The sequence below is a fragment of the Streptopelia decaocto genome (genome assembly GCF_964273445.1).
Source record: "Streptopelia decaocto genome assembly, chromosome: 3".
Lineage (NCBI taxonomy): Eukaryota > Metazoa > Chordata > Aves > Columbiformes > Columbidae > Streptopelia > Streptopelia decaocto.
This window is the reverse complement of record NC_138656.1, coordinates 63,821,475-63,844,254: the sequence shown is the minus strand read 5'-3', so window position 1 is coordinate 63,844,254 and position 22,780 is coordinate 63,821,475. Positions and strand designations below refer to the sequence as shown.

Genomic DNA, 22,780 nt, shown 5'->3' with positions numbered 1-22,780 from the left:
AAACAGCAGTTAGGCAAAGCTTTTATGGCAAACACAATGCAATATAACCTGTAGTTTGTTCAGAAGTAGCACAGGTATCTCTCAACGATATTGCAGTGTGTATAGCAGACATACACTGCATTTCAGGCTTGTTAATATTCCCATGTCAGCAGGAAGTTTGTCCACCAGTCCTTTCAGAAGAGGGAAAAGCTGTTTCTAAGTACCTAACCAGGCATTAAATTTTTGCAGTTGTAGTATTCTGAAGTGGGTTTTCTGAATTTCATATGTAGAATACATGAAATAATATCTTCTTAAAGGATAAGGGAAAATAGAACTAAAAAAATGTATAGGTGTTTGAGAGATCACTTGAGCTGTATTTACACTGAAGCCAAGCTGAAGATTTGTTCTTTTGGTGAAACTGTAGAATACCTTCCTGGAAGAAACAAGGAAATGCTGCTGGAAATACTCTGCGTGAGAATTAGATTCTGAGTGGCACGGCCTACCTCTCTGCATTACTGGGACAGAGAATAGGAGTGAACAGAGGAGGAAGGAAAGACATGGGAGAAAAGAAGAGCAAATGAAAATAGCAGTGGAATGACCAACCAAAAGAGAGCCTGAAAATGCATCCTGAATGCATCCCACTTACATTTTTAATTTTAGATACCAGGTTTGTAGGTTCCTTAAAATATCTTAGGTGCAGAAGTTTCACATCTACCAACTGGTGTTTGTAACTAAAATGGAAAAGTTGTCTTGGGAATATCCAGAGTGGAGCCTCACAGTTTCGTTGTGTCTATGTAGAAGTTTTAATCTCACAATTATAGTGAAGGAAAAATTATGTATTTATTTTATGTAGTTTATTGTTATAAACATATTACAAACAAGAATGGGTATTTTTTCTGTATACCTCATGTTTTAGTTTGGGTAGATTGAACTTTTTCATTGGGTACAAAAATTCTTTCCACTTTTGGATAACTAAAAGACAGTTGACTGATTTTACTGGACTTCAAGAAATCTATTAGCATCGCCTAAGCTTTTTTAGGCTTCAGGCCATCAGCCTGAAGATACTCTTTCTGACTTTTTCCTGAGCGTTAGAAAATAAGTTAGTGGTTGAGAATAAGAATGCTGTCTAGAAATATTCATTACTACAGCCCTTTAATGCGTGGTATAGATACTTTCAGTGGATTATAAATCCCATTAAATTGTCCTTTGGTGGTGGCTTTTGGAGGGAAGAAAAGTGAACAAAATTGACAAATTTAAGACTTTCCTTCAGGAAGGACAGTTTTGACCTACATCACACAAGTCATCATGAGGTCCCATCTTTTTTTATGAAACAAATAATACTTCTTTGAGAGCAAAAGACATTCCCTCTGAGTGGAATTTCCAAATTTACTTATGTTTGTCTGAATCTGAAAATATAATTTGGGAATCCTCGGGTATGTCTGAACTATGAATTAACTACAGGTCCACACTGGACTTCAGTTCTCCATTCTCTTGCATCTGTTCTGATTTTACACAGATTTGTATCACCTCAGCTTCTTAATTTTTTTGTGACCAAACCCAAACACAGCCAGAGCTTGCACAGGAGGTGAAGCTGTGCTATCTCATTGCTGCTTGCCCACAGGAGAGATAGAGCGATGGCCATGCTGGGTCAGGGGGCCTTTGCCTGCCCTTGTCCTTGGCTTGGGCTGAACTTCTCCTGCAGAGAAGGCACTACGGTCAACTTTTGGCATCAGCTTACCTGGAGCACTGAGAAAATACGATGTCCCATGCTTCACTCACCATTCTGTTGCTGTCTGTCTTGCCTAGAAAAAATGATTTCTAAAGTGCCTTGTGAAGACAAATTGGCTTTTGATTTTTCTGAACCATTTTCTGATCTGTACGGGTTTTGGAACAGGCTGGATTTTGGTGTGAGACTAAGTAAGAGGCCAGTTCTGCTCTCCAGCAGCATCTGCTACTTTGCTAACAGCCAAGTCCTTAAAAGTTGTGCTCTGCTTGCTTAATTTTTGAGATAATTAATTTTGCTTCAATCTCTTTTTGAAAGGAGAAGTCTTTTTTTAAAGGGGTTGTATTATGTCAAAAAGAAGATAAAACAATCTTAAAGAATCATGAGTCACAGTGCATGCCTTAAACTATTTAGATGGATAATGGACTGTTATCTGACCCTAAAGCTGTAAAATTTCATTAAAATCATTATGAAGCTGTCTGATAAGACTTTAAATAGAAAATTGAGTAATCTGGCTTGCTATACCACCTCTGGGCGCATACCGTAACCTCATGGGCCACATTTTGGGAGGCCCTGACCTAAAGTAATGCCAGGCGTCAATTATGAAGAATTCTTCACTTAGACACTAGATGGGGCTGCAGGATGTTGTTTTTTTTTTTTTTCTTTTGTTTTGTTTTTGGTTTTTTTTTCTTTTTTATTTCTTCTTTTTTAATGCACCGTTAGATGACTGACATCTCACGATCAAGAAGTTGTAGAAGTAGCATTCTTGAGTGCATATTATTATTTATGAGTATAATGCATGTGTGTATGAGTGGTTTTGGATAGATAAGGTTTTCATTACAGATTGGATCTATATTTAATAAAGTGAAAATCAAAATACCAAAAGGTTTGTTTCCCCAGAAGGGAAAATGAGGAATTATTTCAAAACATTAAAAACTCTATAGCACATACAGCTTATTTTAAGGACAATACGGTTTACTAAATAAAAACTCTGTACAGATCTTCAGGTGGAGACCCATTTGGGAAAATATTTTTCTGAAAGAATTGAATATTCATTTTTTTAACAGCAAGCGTTATCATCCATCTCTCTTGATCTGAATTTAGTGGCCTGTATATGTGAAACAGATTTTTGGGAAAAATTAAACAGGACAGTGTGAAAGTGACCAGTAGAAAAATACTGAGTCTTCTTCCATGTCTGAGTTTCCACTGGGCCGTGCTGTGCTGTCGTGATTTGAGGTCCGTTGAGCTGCCCATGTGTTCCTTTCTTGCAGAGCAGTGAACGCATGAGGAGCTCACATTGTCACGTGCCCTCAGCTTTCCTTACTGCTGAACTTCCTCCTGGCCTTTCGCATCATGTAGCTGTTCCCTGCTTTGCCGTCTTTTCTAAGATGTGGTTAAGCGGTCCATAACTCAGCGGAGCTACCGCTCATTCTGCCCTCTGGGTGGTTCTGTTAGGGGTTCAGGTGGCATGTACTTCTGCTTCAGCTTGCTGAGTTATCTTCAGTTTCCAGTGTGGATAATAGATGTCTTTTTCTGTCTGCATGTTCTTGTGCAACAGAAAGAATGGATTACAAGTGGCACGAATTATGAGTGTCGGTCTCTTCTGCCAAGTAACAAGTGATAGGATGAGAGGAAATGGCCTCCAGTTGTGCCAGGGAAAGTTTAGATTGGATATTAGGAAACATTTCTTCACTGAAAGGGTTGTCAGGCATTGGAACAGGCTGCCCAGGGAAGTGGTGGAGTCACCATCCTTGGAGGCATTTAAAAGATGTGTAGATGTGGTGCTTAGCACATAGTTTAGAGGTGGACTTGGCAGTGCTAGATTGACAAGGTTGGGCTTGATGATCTTAAGGTCTTTTCCAACCTAAATAACACTCCTAAATGTCACTACTGCACTGCTTGGTGGAATGTGGTATTGCTCCAATGCAATCCAGGGGCAGGTAGGTTTGGAGGTGCAAAATTCTTCAGCTCCTGCTAGTGTTGGTAACCCTTTTTGGCCTAGCAAGCATCCTTACAATTCATGGATCATCATGTTTTATGAAGCGCATGAGCCGGGCGATCTGCCTTCTGTTTTGGAACAAAGGCGATAAAAAGCTGTGGGACGTGGCAAATTGATTGTGAAAAGTCAGAGTAGCCTTTAGCATTCCAGCTGACAAGTCTTCGGCTTAGAGTGATAGACTATTGTTGTTTTTCCAAACTAGATAATATGTCCATGAAATAACACACATTAAAGCATAATAGCTTTACTTTAAATTGTCTGTGAGTTTTACTGATCTCTACTTTTTTATTGTTAAATGGACTGTTAGAAACTAAAAGGCTGTTTGAAATCAGTAGGTAGAGATGGACTGTGTGACCTGGTTTTGCTGGAACAGGGATTTTGTTGGTTTTTTTTCTTTTCTTCCTGAGGCCACCATGGTTACAGAAGTTTCTTATAGGCTTGTCTGTAATGACTGGGTTTTTCTTTTAAAGCAAATAAAAATGTTGTGGATGTTTTATAGTGCTATTTTGCAGTGCTATGGTGTGGAGCACTAGTTGCTCTGTGTTCCATGTTTGCTGCCATTGCTGCAATGTAAGAACAACTTCTAGGAGTACGTCTTTCATAGCGACATACCTTGGTCACTTGATGCTTCTTGAATCTTCAAAGCCAGAATTGTGTGCGGTGGCATTTACTTCTCAGAATTTTATAAAAATGTGTGTTCATACTATGCTTGAAAAAACAAAACAGGACAAACACATTTAGAAGGTTTGTCCTGATAAGTGTTTTTAAATGTCTGCCACGTTATTTTAAGTATAATACTGATAATACCATAGTGACTTGTGAGAATGGATCTCGTTCCCAAATTTAACTCAGGGGAGGATACGGCTTTTCAGTGCAGAAGGATACCCCATCTACGTAAAATTCTTCCATGTAGAACTCCAACTTGAGAACTATAGAAGAGCCGCCTCCCTTGCGCATTAGCTTCACAGTTACGGTAAAGAGAAAGGAAGAGGACATAGGGAGCATGAAGCATTCACCTTTTGTCTGATTTGTTTATGGCAGAGCATTTCTAGGGTCAGATGCTGTGTTATAACATTGAAAAATTATCACAAAAGTCCTTTTGCTTCCTTTTATTAATGGCAACTTCAGTGAATTAGAAAGTACCTGGTGTGATACCATAAATACTAAATACATACAGTATAGCTTTATATATTGTAGTAGGACAAAAGGTTGGTATTCTTGAGGTGAGTTGAACTCTTGGCTATTGTCAGGACCATTACAGAGTCTATCAAAGGTAGGTTTATCTGCTAGAAATTGATCTGTTTGGCATCATTACAAAGAAATACTAGGAGAGCTCATTCATACATAAAGCCACAAGATAATTGTAGTGGGTTGACCAATATTTTTTGTCATTGGTGTTTGACTCTTTTTAGGTGCAAGGCTGGAGAAGTGCTTGTTGTGAAGCAGTGCTGCTGAGGCACCCAACCTGCATTTCTGTTGTTAAGTACATGTGTACTGAATTTTAAAGTAATATAAAATCACTTTTTAGATTTAAAAAAATATATTACTGTTATTCTGTGTATTCTTTTATGCAGCACAGGTTCAAAACTGCAATGTGATTGTAGCCCAGGGTTAAGTCTACAGTGTTCTCTGTGCTGTGTTTCCTCTTGCAGTCCTTAAAACATGTTTGTGTTCAAGGTTTGAAGGCCCAGCATTTTAATCTAAGCCTTAAGTCTTTAGGGTGTCTGCTAATTTACCGTCAACTTCTTTTTCTGTCAAGCACAGTTCATTGCACCCTCTTAGGTATTACAGATTATGAACATGCAATATTTTTTTTTAAATATAAATTAGTACTGCTAATTAAGGGAACTTAATTAGTATGAACTTCCCACATGCTAATACTTTCTGGGTAGAGACAGATAATGACTATTTTATAACAATCGGGGAGGGCAGACCTGCTGTTCAGGTATTTTACATTAGTAACTCTTAGGCTGAAGGGAAAGGGAGAGAATACATCTCCAGCCTGATGGTTGATACATGAACTTCACAGAGGTATTAAATAGAAACTGGATCAAAATGTGTGTTTCAGTGTTTTGTGCCATGATTATTGTATATGAAGTATATGTCTTCATGCATGGATGCTCTCTGCTTGTCTTCTTTTCATGATGCACTGGTGAGGCCCCATGTTGAATACTGTGTTCAGTTTTGGGCCCCTCATCATAAGAAGGACATTGAGGTGCTGTAGAGAGTGCAGAGGAGGTGACGAAGCTGGTGAGGGGCCTGGAGCACAAGTCTGATGAGGAGCGGTTGAGGGAACTGGGGCTATTTAGCCTGGAGAAAAAGAGGCTGAGGGGAGACCTTATTGCTGTCTGCAACTACCTGAAAGGAGGTTGCAGCATAGAGGGGGTTGGTCTCTTCTCCCAAGTAGCAGGTGATAGGACAGAGCAAATGGCTTCAAGTTGCACCAAGGATTGGACATTAGGAAAAAATTATCCACAGAAAGGGTTGTCAGGCATTGGAACAGGCTGCCCAGGGAGGTGGTAGAGTCACCATCCCTGGAGGCATTTAGACGTGGTTCCTAGGGACATGGTTTAGTGCTAGAGTTAAGTGATGGTTGGACTTGATGATCCTGAGGGTCTCTTCCAACCGAAACAATTAAAAAAAAAGCACAGTGTTTGGAAAGCAGCATTTCTTTAGCAGGAGAGAGAGAACGTGTTTCTATCCAGACTACCGCTTGGCTACTTCAGCTTTGTTTTTTGATCCCTCCCTGTTGAATGAGGAATGAAGGCCTCAACTACTTTGGCTTACTCAGGCTGCAAATAGTTGGCCTTGGTGGGTCCTTGGAGTAAGGCACTGGGCTTGTGGCTACTGGAGAGATGGAAACACTCATGGGATTCTCCAAGAGAGAGGGCACGTAGCTGGGAATGTGTATTGTCAGCTACTGAAGCACCTTCAGGGTTAGGAAACAGTGGAAGAGAGAGCTACTGCACTGTAATATTTGATTTATCTAACTAAAGAATAAGTTTGGTGGAACAGGCTCCTGAGACAAGTGAGGTCCCTAAGGACAGATCTACATGGGAGTTACATGGTTACCCTGTTTCCCCAAAAATAAGCCCTACCCCAAAAATAAGCCCTAGCATGATTTTTCAGGATTTTTGAGGATGCTCGAAATATAAGCTCTACTCCAAAAATAAGCCCTACTTACAGTTCATAAAGAAGTCAATTTAAATAGTGTCCAGGCAACTATACATGTAAATAAGTAAGCATCTTTTGGAGCAAAAATTAATATAAGACCCTATCTTATTTTTGAGGAAACAGGGTATATATGAGTTTCCAGCCAAATGGAGGCAAACAGTGTGTTTGCATAGAGTAGCACAGTACCATGAGGAGTAGTGCTAGCTTTTTGTGTCAGCGTGATGTTCTTTATTCACCCTGACTACATAAGTGCTGTCTGCTTCTTTAAAAAGCACTGTTAATTCTTAAGCCAACGCAAAAACAATCATTAAATATCCATGCAGAGATAGGAATGGTACATGTTTAATAACAGTCTGATGGCTTTTTACATTTCTTGTAGCTGAGTCTTAATTTTTGGCTTTCCTAATAATATTGAGTAATAATAATTATAGCATGTAGTACATACGTTATATGTTATATATATGTTATATTGTACATAATGTATTATGTTATGAAATAATATATGTAATAAAATTATATGGTTCTACATATGATAGTTAAATAATACTGAATGTTTAAACAGTTTTTCTCTCATCTGCTTTTATATCAGTTATGGTTTTGCAGTGGGGGGGGACTTTTTTTTTAATTGCTAAAAGAATTAGGTAGCCAGCATCCACTGCTGCTTTCTTCTAAGCACGATGTAACTGAACCAGTGAGCACAGTGAGCGATCTCTCTTGCCTTGCTTCAGACGGATGCCAGCACATGTCAAGTGTAGCTCACCCTGCCTCCGTTAGTCTTCTGTGGTTCTTGTGGCATGCCACAGGCAACAGCATTAGTGCAAAATTTGATGCACATTACAGAAAATATGGGAAGTTGTTAGTCCCTTGAGTAGGAGAGTTTGATGAGCTTTTTTAGAGCAATTTACATTCTTGGATCACTGATTAGTTCTAGATTATTTCAGGCAGTTTGGGGCCTAAAATGCTATTTCATTCTTTTTGTGCTGACAGTTTCTCTCAGATGTCATTTGCTTTTGAGCTGCTGGGTTATAACAATGTCTTTGTAGCTCAGAATCTGGTTTTCAATTTTTACTTGTTACTGACAGTGCATTGCAGTTAGACATGATTTTCTAATCTGCCCCCAGGTGCAACTTGGATTGTTAATCAAGGTCTTTAAGCTTTTGGTTTAATGTTTTGGTCTTGGCATTGCAAAGCCCCATCTGTGTTCTTGCAACCAGCCAACATATTTCTACCAAGACTCTCTATGTGTCAGGTTTTCGGCTCCAGCATTATAGCTTCTCAATAGAGATCTGCCACTGACTTAACGGACTTGATTTTTTGGTCTTCCAGTGAAATTGTAAATAAAACCTTATGCTTGTTTAGGTGGTAACAAGTCTTTTGTAAATGCGTTCATATCTTAAAGTTATATTTGCAGTTTAAGTGGGAATTGAAGGTGTCATAGGTTATTTGGAATTTGTTAAATATTTTTTGTATGTCTTTTCTAAGCATAATAGGTTGTCTGAAGGACTGCACTGTTAATCCCCTTTTTTTCCCCCATCCTCCAGGTGTGAGGCAGCTAGCCCACATATTCATCCTGTTGGATGGTGTAAAGAACATAAAAGAACTCTCATCACCCCACCAGGTTTGTGTCTTATTACACATCTGGAAAATTTAAGGAGGTTCTAGTCAGCTAGCAGCATTAAAACTTACAATAAACTTATTGTTACTTCTCCAGAATTTTTATTTCTGCAATCAGGAATTGGTATTTCAGGAGTTCTAATTTTTTTACAGAACATGATATACTGAAAGTAGAAGTACAATATGTTAAGTATGCACATGTATGCTGCTTTAGTAGAGAGACATCTGTCCACTAAAGTTACCCCTTGGCATCTGAACAAGTTTGTGGTTTTGGCTGAATGTATTCACTTATTCTAAGACTCACATTGTGAAAATGCTGATAGAACAAATTCCAGGTATGTGAGATTGTTGCATAAGAACATCTTCACGTGAACTACACATGTAAGATAATGGGTTCGTGAGAAGATTGCCTTATGTGATCAAGGAATCAAACTTGTAAGGGTTCTTTGGAAGGGAGGAAAACACAATGAGAGAGACAATACAGAAGAATGAAAGTATATTCATTAGTATGAAATACAAGACCATCTTTGTTTTTCAGGACAGTTGTGTATAGCTGGATAATCTAAATGCCTTGTTGCATAAAGTCCCATCCATGGTCTAAGAACATGGAAAATATCAGTTGGTTAAAAACAGTTTTGACAGGAATTCTAATAACCAGCAGTCTTGAAAAGTCATAAGCAATCCATCTGTCAGGAGGTTAATTAAAGCCTCTCATTCAGTAAAATCCCTTTTAAAACAAATCAAATTTGGTTCCGTTCTGTTCTAGATTATGAATCAAAGTGTTTAAACTTCAAGTTAAACTTCTAGTGCAGCATGAAGGTGGACAGGCACTGACTTTAAGAGCAAAGCTGTCTCTGATTTTCTTGCATAAAGTGCAAACATGACACTTTCTGAGAAAGACACCATCTTCTTTGATGACGTCTGTAAATTATTCTTGTAGTAAAAATCCAGGCTATTTGTTTAGAAATTTAGTTAAATTCACTAAAAGAATAGCAGGTAGTCAGGTGTGCTTTACTGTGGTACAAAGTTACCACTGATTAGATTGTGTTTACTAGTAAATTACTGTTTATAAAATACAGGATTAGGCTTATAATACTTGAATGAATTTCTTGAATTAAGTGGACAGATTTTTCCAGGTGACATTATTTATATTCTCATATCCAAAGCAATTGTGACTTTTTTTTCTGCTAGCTACTCAGTGTTGTGTGTGAGAAGATTGTTGGTTTTTTTAACCTACATGGTGAATGTGTCAGAGACAATTTAGGATAGCCTTTCTTGTAATCATTTTATAAATCTGAAGCATAGATCAGAACAGAATTTTAGTAGTGTTGGGCATTGTGTAAATTAGACATCAGTTTTACTGTTTGCACTGCTATGTTTAATTTATCTCATATTTTTTCTGTGACAGATTATCCACATGCTAAGCATTTTTCTTGGGAGAAGTATTTGGAAGAAACCAGTTCATTACCTGCACCTGCACGGGCTTTTAAAGTGGTGAGAAAATGCTTATATTTTTTGCATGCCTTTAAGTGCATATAATTAATTAGTTTGAGAATACATATCTGGTGTTCCCATGATTCCAAATGTATCTAGTTAATTAGTTGCATAATAGATGGTTTATTTTTATGCAAGTTTGCAGTTCACTGTTAGAAATCAGGTAATTATTATAAATCACTATTACTTTATTATTTTAATCATTATAAATGGGATTAAATGCAACAAAATAGTACTAATGAATGTAATTTGCTGTGGGAAATTACTGCCTGGTTATTAGAACTAATGAGATAGCTACTGAGTCATCATAACATATTTTGAACATATATATTTCTATCTGTACATTTTAAAGGGTGCAATAAATACAGTGAGAATGTAAAAATGGTTGTAGGGAGTTAGTCTGGTTGCCCATCTAGTCCATTGTCTCTGACAGTAGCCAAGAGAGAGTTTGCGTTTAATACCCTTTGGTGGAATCTTTTTTTTTTCTGCGGGCTTGCGACTAGGGCGTGGGGGCAGCATCCACAGGCAGCTCCCCAGCTCAGCTGTGGTGTTTGGGGGCAGCATCCTTTTATTTCAGCTTTGCACTTGCTGGTTTCTTTCGGTGACACGCATCTTTCTTGAGCTCTTATGATTTCGGTGACGAAAAGTGGACCTGGAGAAAGGGTTGCAGTTAGGAGCCAGCATCAGATGGCTGGGAGCTCACAGCCCCTTGTCTCAGAGCACACTGAAGCTGGTTTGCTTCAGCTTTGCGGATTAGGGTCACTAATTCTGAATAACACTCTGCTAAGAGCTGGATTAATGAAAGCAGGAATGTGGTGCTTATAGCAGTTCCCTGGGGTTAGTTGATCACCGGAGTTTATTACTGATCTGCCGTTTATCACCCCAAAATACAGAGTGTTTCAAGAACATGGAACTCCTTTGAAATCGTTATATGTTTGTTATTGGGTCCGTCTTTTTGAAACACTCTGTACCTCTGGCTTAATCACATGTCTCAATCTTACATTCTCAGCAAGAGTACTCGGAGCAAGAATTAGGAAGGTATTTGGTTGTATCTGAGACCTGTATCTGTACCCTTGGCAAAACAGTGGAGGGCTGTGACCTTTACTACATCGAGCTAAAAGCAAACATTTTCTCATGGTGCATCCATGTTCTAATTTCTCCCCCACTACATGGGGTTTGGCAGTGGGAGTGCCCCACCAGTGGCCCACAGGGTCAGCTGGCTGTGTCTGCATTGGGAAACTGGAGAGGACATGCCACAAGCGCACAGGCACTTACAGCCTTAAACCGGGAGAGCACCAGCTGGCAGGGCTCAGCGCTGTTACAGAAACCATACTAGCAGATTGCTCCTGGGGATGGTGTGGGTTCCAAAAAGTCACACAGACAAGTCTGTCTGGCTTTGAAGATGGAGGGGAAGGAATCACAGAATCACAGAATGGTTTTGGTTGGAAGGGACCTTCAAAGGTTATCTAGTCCCTTGCAATGATCAGGGACATCTTCAACTAGATCCGGTTGCTCAGAGCCCTGTCCAGACTGGCCTTGAGTGTTTCCAGTGATGGGGCTTCAACCACCTCTCTGAGCAACCTGTGCCAGTGTTTCACCACCCTCACTGTAAAAAATTTCTTCCTCATGTCTAGCATGAATCTCCCTTCTGTTAGTTTAAAACCATTACGTGTTGTCCTGTCATAGCAGGCCCTGCTACAATGTCTTGTCCCCAAGGAGAGCATGACTGCATGGGAGTCAGCGCATCTCTGCTTTTTGGTTTCACAGCCAGAGAAAATCCCCTCCTTGCTTTCTGTACTAATATAATGGTAACCATATTGATGCTAATTGGGATAAATAAGAAAGCAGATTTAATGGGAATAAAATGCTGGTTATGTTGGAGTTTGGGTGAAGTCATCCTGAGACAGTCACAGTATTTTATATTGTATTGTTGGAGAAAATAGAGCTTTTAAGCTACAGCTGAGGAAAAAACACTGATGTTCTGGAAAGTCTTAAGAGGGACAGACGTTATTTTCCTAGAAATCTGAAATAAAAAGCCTAACATGTCTTGCATATATCTTCCTTTAAATGGAAATACCTTTTGCTTTAGATTTCATAGCTGTAGATGGCAAAGATAAAATCCGATACTCCTAACACAGACATCTTTTTACCAAAATAGCAACACAAACCAGGTATTTGGTCCTGTTCGTTCTGAATGAGTATTTACAGTTATGCCATGTTGTGTTTTCAGTAGAAGACTGAAAAATAAGTGTTTGATCCACAAAGCAAAAACTCATACTACAAAATACAAGTATGCTTTCTGTAGAAAATTTCATAGACATTTCAGGCTGCTGGTATGTAATACTGCATTGAAACTGTTGGTCGAAATCTCTGGGAAAACTTCTCTAGATAATTTAGGGACAAACAACAAAACCAATCAACCAAACAAAAAGACTGAAAGAACCAAACCAAATGAAAAACCAAAACAACCCCTGCAAACCTCAAACAACTAATTTAAAATAAAGTTTCCTACTTCCTTGCTTGGAAGGATTAAATAGAGAACCTGAAATTCCAGAGTAGTTACTTTGTTTCTCTAGTTTAGCAGCAGTGGTTTGAATGACCTTTTTATGCTTGGATTTGTTGGGGGAGGACGGCAGGTTTGAGAAAATGAAAGCAGAAAGTTTGCTGTGGATTTTGTATATTTTACAGTTGTGTGAGATTTTTGAGGTTTTCTTCTGTTTCACATAATATTGTTGTTCTTTTCTAGAAACCTTCACATGGCTTTCAGAAAAACATGAAACTTGAAGTCGTTGACAAGAGAAATCCAGTATTTATTAGAGTAGCAACTATTGTAGATACTGATGACTACAGAATAAAAGTAAGTCTCTCTGTATTACTATGCTATCCTGCTTGAGTGACTGATGAGTACTTTGTGGAACCAAAATCCTATACTTGTAAAATTAAGCACAGGAAGAAATTAGTCACATTGCTGTGTCCTGCTAAGCTTTTTGCTGATTAATATGCATATAATTCCTTTGGAAGGGGTCATTCTATTATCCTTTTAGTTAAAATTTGCTGACGTAGGTAATTAGAGAGCAGAGTTGAGGATGTTCGAAAATTGCTTTGGGAATAGTTGATATAAACCAGTTGCCTATTCTATCAAGAAATGTGATGATTTAATATCAAGTGTCACAGAGCTGCTGTGGTATTTGTATTAGGGCCCAGAAAATATTTGGTCTAGGTTAACTGAATCTGTCTCTATAAACTTCCAGGGAGAGGAGAGAGATACAAGGGAGACATGAAACAAGAACGGTGAACTCTTGTTCCTTGCCAAGGAATTCCGCAATTCTGAAGTTTATATTAATTATGGATTTTAGATTGCATTAATTAGTAATGTATTTTTAAGGAATTCCCGTTTTCCAGAAGTTGTATACTTGAACTATTTTTCTTTTATTTTACGAAACCAGGTTACTCTCTGAAGCCCTTAACCATTAGAAAGGCAGGCATATTCCAGAGATCCAGTTAGATGGATATGAAAGATATTTCTGTTTGCAGTTGTACAGATTTATTAGGCATGCATGGTATTTCAAGCAGAAATGCAGCTGACATTTCATTCTGAATTAACTGGTGGTAGGGAATTGTGAGAGACAATATCTTCACATTTACAATGTTTTCTATCTAAACTTTAAGTTTGTCATGCAAAAAAAAAACCCAGAACACCACCAAACAGAAACCCCCTTTCATGTCTAATATATTAAAATGTCAGGATTTGTAGCTTCTAGGGTGATAATTTGTCTCTGTAGTATATGTTGAAAGAGCTCTGTTCGTATGTATCTGTGTGTATGTGCATCCACATGCATGAATGAGAGATCTAAGCTATTTACTAGTACAGAGGTCAAATAAGATTTGAAGATACTTAGCTTTCACCTAAAAAAAGAAAAGCATTTATAGCCATACTGGTGATTTTCTGGGAAGTCACATACTTTGTTTTCTCTTCAGTTTCAGCTCCTTATCCTGTATAGCCTGATTTTAGTAAAATTGTTACCAGTAGGCTGGGGATTTTTGGTTTTTTAATGGATAAATGCCATTTTTTAGGCCTTGGCTTACTGCTCTGCTATTTTTAAATCATGTTCAAACAGGAAATTAGAAAATGTTTGGATTTTTTTTTTTTTTTTTTGAGAAAAAAGGCAGAAATTCTTGCTTAATTGAAGTATTAATGTGAGAACTAAGCTTGGCTGCTTTATTCCTGGCATTTGAGCCTGATCATGCAAGACATAATAAACAACCAAATGACACCTCTCTCAGTGAGAGTATATCTGGATCCAGATCTAATGTACATATATTTTCTGTGTAACATTGGTAGTTGCCTTAAAGTGACTTCTCTAATGGACATTTTCAGAGATTACTTAAGGAAACTTTATAGAATTTTTCTGATCTACAATGTATTTTTCTCCTTTTTTTATTTTAGGTACATTTTGATGGCTGGGATAGTATTTATGATTATTGGACTGATGTAGATAGCCCTGATATCCATCCTGCAGGCTGGTGTACAAAAACCGGACACCCTCTTCAGCCCCCACCTAGTAAGAGAAATCACATTATAATGTAATTATTTTAAAAGACGTGTACTGTGCTATGTTCTTCCATGCCAGTGCCATGCAAGGAGGAATAGCAACTAGGATATGCAAAATAATGTAAATGTGACATTTAGTGCAAAATCAATGGTCAGTAATTAATCACTTTTTAGTAGATAGCTTTGTTGTTGAGTCTTACTGTAGTGGAAATACTGTGTTTCTCTGTATGTGTAAGAACTACAGGCAAAACCAGGAAATAAGGATCTGTTATGTAAAATCCCTGCCCTCCCCAAAGCCAGTGGTCGCACTGCTGTGGCACTCTGTAGGGATAAGGTGTCACTCTTAAAATCTTACGTCCACATCCTCTTGAAGGTTAGTGTGCTTTTTGGCTCGTAGGAGACTGCAGTTCTCTGAGAAGGCACTCCTTGCAAATGCTGTGGCAAACCCTCAAAACCAGCTAACTTCCTTTTCTTCAGCCTAGCAAAGAGGGGTTAATGGTGCCCACATTGAAGAGAAAGCTAGCAGAAGCATTCTACCACTAATAGTACTGTATTTACTGGCTTGCCCTCTCTAGGGATTTTGTTTTACTTGTTCAGGTGAGAGGTCTGTCATAAATGAGACTGAAGGTTGCAGGGAGAAGAGGCTCTGAGGTAAGGGTATCCCTACCTGTGCCGTTATGCTTCTGGGTAATGGTAGCAAAAATGCTTTAGCTAAAGTTTGAACACATGATTTTGAAGCGAGTGGTCTTCTCTGGAATTATTTTATATCGCAGCTGCGAGGTATGGTTTGCACAAGTGCTGAGTGTTCACAGCTGTAACAGAGATGAGAAAGAGTTGTGCTTGGAAAATAAGAAATGCTGAGCAATGCTAAGTACTCTGAAAAAATTAAATGTAAAATAACTGGGATAAGGCACACACAGACTGTGTGAATGTGTTACCTGAAAATCGCTGTACCTCAGCTCATCATCTCTAAAATGTCAAGAAGAAATGTTTCCTGTCAAGAGCATGGTGGGAGTGTATTCATTAGTTTTCTGAGCACTCCAGTGGTACAGTGATGACTGCCTGTTAGGAACTTAATCATTCTGCCTTCAAAGCATAGTCTGAATAGAGTACTGTAAATGCTGAAGCACAAAGTGAATAATAAGGAGAGGATAGAGTGCTGCACATCTTCGTAATCAGAGATGTGCATCCTGTGTGCTGAATGAAGTAGCAGGCTGGTGGGAAAAAGTAGTGGTCACATAAGTAAAAGTTGTATCATATGGCAAAAGAGCTGAATAAGGTTGTGACATTTCTATTACCTGAGATTGGAAAAAAAAGAAAAAAATCTTAGCCTAGGTGGGGGTATAAAATACCTAATTTCAGTTTGTTGGAGGCATTGAAAGAAACAAAATACAGCCATCCATCACATACCACAACACATCAGCTCCTCTAGGTGGTGGTGTAGGAGGCACTGTTCATTTTTTCTAGCGCAGGAGTGTCAAACTCATTTTTGCCGGGGGCCACATCAGCCTCGCGGTTGCCTTCAAAGGGCCGAATGTAATTTTAGGACTGTACTCCACTAACTTGTTACGTTATAAGCATCAAAACTGAAGTTCTCTGTTCTCTCATCCATTAGAGCATTTTAAAGCCTATAGAAGTCTTTGGACTTCAGTGTAGTCATAGTGTTTTAACATTAGCATAGGTGGAACATTGTTAAAAATGCTTTTGGACTGTCCTAATGATACCTAATAATTCTCATTCTTTCATTATCCACCTACGAGCAAGAATCTATCTTTCATGTAGGAGAATTTATTTAAATAGACCTTTTTATGTCAGTATTGTTATCTGTAGGGGGAGATACAAGTTCATGGACTCGTCAAGTAAAAGCGGTGCTGGCGAGACAGTGCATGTTTGCCAATGTGCAGGAGCTGTTCTCAGTTCCATGTACTGGAGTAGATCTGTCTCTTGCTTGCTATGAAACTATGGGTTATATACTATGTTTACTTGAGCGTCAAAGATAGTTTTGACAGCTACATCCTTTAATGTCTCTGCAGGCGTCATTGTTACAGGTTGATGGAAATCAGATAGACACATAAGTTCAGATAAGTAGAATGCCAAAAATCTCCCAATGACTTGTGCTTCTTAGTACTATTTTCAGCCTTTGTTTTCACATCTCATTCACTTAAGCTAAAAAATGGAGAAGGTCAGTACCCATTATGAACCCTGTCTTTCGAATAGCAGGGTAACTTACTTTGTGCTCTTGCAACTACAGGTAGTTAATAGCGGAGAAATGTAAGTCATACAGTTCTTCCAAGTTTTTCCTTCTTTATATAGATATAGGTCTCCTGTAGAGATTTACTCGCAGAATAAAATTATTTCTCCAGTGGATTAGCTTGTTTGAATCTCCATCATGCTTTTACAGAATTCATTTTAAAGTACTTTAAAATTAGATTTTGTTTACTTATTTCTTCTTCATGTTTACTATGATACTCTGGTATTCCTGCATATTTGTTTGACTCTTAAAGATTATATAGATTTTTTTAAATGTCTTATGTAATTTCCCCTGACATGCAGGTCCCTTGGAATTGGTGGAAGCTTTAGAGCATGGAGGTTGTCCCACAGCAGGATGTAAAGGAGTTGGACACATTAAAAGAGCAAGACATATCGGCCATCATAGGTATGTGCCATGAAACTAATTTTATTCTTTCAATTTGTGATGTGTTCACATAGTGGGTTTTTTTTAATTGCCGTTCACAAGAAAACAGATCCAAGCTGGAAAAAAATATGAAATCTTCTATACCTCAGTATGCAATGATGTCAGTTGCCATGGTGAGCATGCTGAAATAAACATTAGCAATCTCTAACTTCATTTCACCAGGGTGTGCTGAGATAAGATTTGTCAAACATCATTTTTTTGTCACAATTGATAGATCCAGCTGCTCTGTATTTGGTTCCTATGAGGATTCCTCAGCTTTCTGGTCAGATTGAAAAATGTTACAGACAGATAGATATAAAGCAATAACTTTTGAGCCTTTTGAAATACAAGGCCACTAATTTTATTATGGCTTGGATGTTTTTGTTCTGCTTGGTTGGTGGAGGTGAGGATTTGCTTGTTGGCTTGGAAAAATACCAAAAAGGAAATTCCAATTGATGTATTCCAAATGACAGCCTGAACAACTTGCTGTTTGTACTTCGTGTTTCTAAAGATGCTTTTGTTAGTACTTAAGAGGTCGCCATCCTTCAGTTAGCATATGGTAACCTACTGCATTCATATTCTTAGTCCACATGTAAATGTGAAGTAAACTAGACTTACTTGCCTAAAAAGTTTCCTGGCTGCTTAGATGAAACCTATTTTATTTCATAGTCCAGTAGACTGAATCTTGTATGATCTATTAATGCACCTGATCTGTAAGGCAATAACTTCGAATTTAGAGTATTATCTTTCTTATCATGTGCTATCTCAGTTACTTAGGTGAATATACCCATTCTCAGAAACAATAAGTGAATGTTTGAGAAAAGTTTTTAATTTATGATCTCTCTAAATAAACGTTGGCACTAAATCTTCTACTGTTTCACGGAGAAGGGATGAGTAAGAGCTACATGTCTAGTTAGTTCATGTAGCCTTTGCTTTTGTAACTATATTTTCCGTGGTATTTGAAGTTGTTATACTTACTCATCCTGAATATCAATAAAAGAAATAAACTCATGGCAATCTATTGTGTTTTATTTTTACTATGCTCTTAGCAATCCCGTTATTCGCACATCAAGTGATAGTTCTATGGAATAAAAATGTAACAGAAGAGAGAGATTTGTTATTTATCTGGAGTCTACAGCCTGGAGGGTCTGGGTCACCCCAAAACTTCTAACGTTGTACCATCACTTTTTTCCTGAATTAACCAAGACATTTTGAAATTGGTATAATTATCCACGTCAGGTAGCAGTTGCTTGGCTCTTTTATCTTCGCAACCTTGGAATGTATTTAACCGTGCTTATCTTTTTTTTTCATGATGAGGTACGATGTCTGTCTGCAGCATAAATGCCTGTGTGCAGAAAAGATGATAATTTAAAATGCTAAGTAGTTCTGAAATAATTTTGAGAGCTTGTTCCTAAGGAACCAGATGAAAGCCTTGGTGATTAATTATGTACTGGGGTTAAAGTATTTACTTTTTGGAAAAGTTGATGATAATAAGGACTTGGTATCTACCACCAGTTGATCTAGGGTTTTCTGCTGTGCAGTTGAAACTGAGACTGATGTGCAGGTTGGAGCATTATGCAGATCACCTGCGTTTTTATGATTGTGAATTGTATGCTGTCTGATACTTAATGCATGCAATGATTTTCAAGCTCAAGCAGCAATGCAACGCGGCCAGTTGTAAACAGGTCATTAGCATTTTGAGTCAACTCTCCAGGAACAAAGATTTTTACCGGAAACTTCACATGCGTTATGTCTCAGATGAATTGTATGTGTCGCAGAGGAGGCCGTGTTGTAAGAGAACTGCAGCAGAGAAATGCAGGAAACCTCAGCTCAGCAGGATGTCACATCTGTTTGTTCAGTGTCTGCTGAAGTAATTCTCATCTGTTTTTGATAGCAGTCTGAAGTTTAATTTTATCTTTTATGTAAGGTCATTGGCCCTAGCCAAATCTGCTATAAACTTCTCTTGAGTCAGGTTTAGGCTGTTAAAGCAGCTTTCTCCTAAAAAGAATGCTTTGATGGTAAACATTGTAAATTGTGAAAGAGAATATTTGTATCACTTGTTTCCAGACTAGTTAAAAATATTTTCATAAAGTCAACTGAAGTAAAGACATCACTTAACAAAAATCCAGCAGAAAAAGAATACATCCCATAGATGTTGTCAGGACCCTTTTGCTGGAGTTTCTTACTAATCACACATCACTACCAGCAGATGTGGTCATTCGAACATAGACTACCGTAGATCCATCAGTTAGTCAATCTATTTGTTTAACCCATCAGGGAAGATTGTTTGAGCAAATCTGGGCAAATTTTCCTGGAGCTGCCATACAATCTCATCCCCTGGCAGTGATGAGGAGCTGGGGTTGGTAACATTTTCAACCAGTACAACTAAACCAGGAGACTTCTCTGTAGCTTCACGCAGGTTTGCAAAATATTCCAAGCAGTCATAAAGACTAATAATCTATATTTGAAAATACCTTAGTATTAACTTTATTTTACCAAACAGAGTACCCTGCTCCTCTTCTTCAGGTTAAGGGAGAATTCTGCTTATGTTCTCTTCTGATGTTAGGTGTAGCTGAGGCTGATTAATCCAGTTGGACTCTGTACTTCAGAACCTTTGCATACTGCTACAAGACAGGACCATCTCCAGTTGTCTGGAGAAGACTAAGGTCTATGATCACCCATCAGCAGGCCAGTTTATCCTGCTACCCTTGAAATTCAGAGAAAAATAGATGCATGTGTAATCCTACCTAGAGATACATCTTAAGAGTGATAGAAGAGCAGCTGCAAAATAACCATGGCTGATAACGTAAAACCTCTGTTGTCTTGAAAATCCTGGGTCTGTGATCCCAGGAATTCTTCAGAATGGTATACAAGTAGTAGTAATTAGTTGTGTGCGTTTTCCCTTATTGATCTTTCCTGATTCGATAAAAACAGCAGCTTGTTTTAATGCTCGGTTTTTCCTCAGCCTATGCAAGATTCTGGAAACTGTGGCTCCTTTTCCTCAGAAAAACATGTTATGGACAAGGGTATTGCCAGCCACTCTGCTGCCATTTCAATAGGATGCCAAGCGTGCAGCAGAAAGCTCATTGCTGTGCTGTGTTGATCCTTCAGCATTTAGAGGTGGCTGATTTTTCTCGTGTGCAGAGAAGTCGAGTGGTGTTAATGTGAATATTTGTTTACTGAAACGTGGGTTGAGCCTGCTGAAGCAGCTCAGATGATAATTAAGTATCTTCGTGTTGGACTGGTTTCAAAGCTGTGCAGCAGTGCTGGAGGATGTACAGCCCTGTCAGATGTAGAGTAGAGGTTTCAGATTGGGTACCTGCTGCTGCTTCTGCTTCTTGCTGTGCTCTCTGTGCCTCTGACAGACTGTGGTACCCCCAAGTCAAGGACATCTCAGCATTTTGGAAATTGGCTTCTGAACTTCTGCTGTTTTCAAAATGGTGTGCTAAGGCAAACTCCAAGCTGGAGCAGAAATTCAGGTTTAAGTTGACAGAAGAGTTAAAAATTCTAAAATAACCTAAACATCAAGACTTCTGAGGCCTTGAGATGAATTATCTCCAAAACTTACCGTCTGGTATCAGTATCAGTTGGGTACTTTTATTATGTAGGAATAACAAGGTTGATTTTTTTTTTTTTTTTTTTTTTTTTTTTTTTTTTTAATTCTTTGTAGCAGACAAGTTAAACTAAACCAAAGGCTGGGGGCATTGAAATTCAGGAGGATTTACTGATTGATCTGAAGCCATGTAACTCATACACAGGTTCATTCATGCCATGTTTTGTTGAAACAAAGCTACTGCTGGAAACCTTGAAGGTTCTTTTTGTTGCCTCAAGTAATAGTAACATCAAAGGACTGTCAAGGACTTTTTAAAAAAATATACAAGAACTGGAATGATAAATTACAAAGAAAAACTCAATCTGGCTTTGTAAAGTATTGTTAGTATTATAGGTATTTTTGACTGAAATTGTCATTCAACTTCTGGTTTTCCAGAAAATATTAAAGGAAGAGGCAGTAAATGGGCAAATTCTAATGAAGGACTGAATTTTGAGGCTTTTTCTGTTTTTTTTTTTTTAATTTAAAACATATTAATGGTGTTGGCCATCAGAAGACCTGCTGGAGGTGAAATCGTAATGTCACATTTCATTGTGGTGTAAGGCTTATTTAATAATACACAACTGAAGTTAAATACCACATTGGTAGTGTTTAGAGACGGCCCTCTGACTGCTTAAAAACACTAAGCCTCAAAACACCCCTGTGAGCATAGGAAGCCAAAAGGAGATTACATGCTTTGCCTTACAGCAGTGGCAGAACTGAGATGAACCAATATGTTCCTGAGTTTCTGATAACTGTATTTCATCACAGTGGTAGGAGTTTGTCACAGCAAGAACTTAAATCCCACTAGCGTTGGCTCCTTAAAGACTTTTTTTGAACAGAAGCCTGTATCTTTCATCTTGTAGTTCATTTGAAAGGGAAAAAAGACATCATTGTGATAGATGCAGCAATATAAAGAACTGAGAATATAAAATAACTGTCCCTCTTTTATTCTCAGTCTTTCAGTTGCTGTTCTTTTGTTCTTTTAAGATGTCTGGCAGAGGCTAGTCCTAAGACAGACAAAACCAGTAGGTTGAAAAATAAATATAAGTAGAGGTATATAGAGAAATCTGAAAGAAAATGCCAAATTCTGTGTTAGGAATTTGAAATAAAAGTTAAATGCTCCAGGTTGAATTTTTCTTCATATATTCTGTTCCATGTCTTTAAAACATTTTCATTAACAAGAAATACCCTGTTTCAACTGTAGCACTTTAGAGTCCAGCCACCCGTTTGCTCTATCTTATTGTCCTATGTAAGCTTTTGATGTGAAGGTTCTTACGGAAAAAAAACTTCAGTGCCTGTGTCTCAGAGGAGATTCAAATTCAGGACAGTTATACAAGGATTAATAACAAAAAAAAATGTGGATACTGTCTCACTTCCAAATGAACCAACTGACAAAATTAGCTGCGCTGTTGGATGCCTGTGTCAATAACCCCAGCAAGGACTGACTGATGTGGCCTGAAGGAATTTTCGCTTTTTATGCTAGTGCTGAGGGAAATATAAATTTCCAGCAACTTTTTGTTTATGTTGGTAGGACCAAAATTAGTTTACTAATATTGGTCCAGTCTTGGGATAGGAGTTGATTCATACACACTGTGGATCCAAAGCTTCATCAGTAAAGAAAAAGGAGCCTTGCTCTAGCAGGTGGGTTGGACCAGATGATCTCCAGAGGTCCCTTCAAAGCCCAACCATTCTGTTATTCTGTAATATATGGCATATTTTGAATAAAAGGCCTTTTTAAATTCTGTGCTTTGTAAAACAAACATGAGAATGAAATCTGTTGGTTTTCTATTTAGCTTTTGTAATTTGGACATGGCAGGGTATACGGCCGACAAGGCAGACTTGTTTATAATAGACAGTTCTATTTGGAAATCATGCATGTAACAGTCAGTGAAACAAATACAACATTGCAGTAGTTTATGAAAAGGAAGATAGTTATATTCTTGAAAAGAAGATAAATAAAATCCCAGGACATGGGTTTT

General features: G+C 38.1%; 1 protein-coding gene across 6 annotated transcripts in view; it reads left to right on the top strand.

Moving 5' to 3' along the window:
* Nucleotides 1-22,780, top strand: part of L3MBTL3 (L3MBTL histone methyl-lysine binding protein 3) — a 79,654-nt gene that overhangs the window by 40,187 nt on the left and 16,687 nt on the right. For all 6 annotated transcript variants that reach the window (XM_082048831.1, XM_082048828.1, XM_082048830.1 and 3 more), the window contains 5 exons: nt 8,417-8,493; nt 9,898-9,983; nt 12,730-12,840; nt 14,431-14,545; nt 17,089-17,191. In XM_082048831.1, the coding sequence (XP_081904957.1) occupies nt 8,417-8,493; nt 9,898-9,983; nt 12,730-12,840; nt 14,431-14,545; nt 17,089-17,191 (492 nt within the window). The remainder of the gene's footprint in view (nt 1-8,416; nt 8,494-9,897; nt 9,984-12,729; nt 12,841-14,430; nt 14,546-17,088; nt 17,192-22,780) is intronic.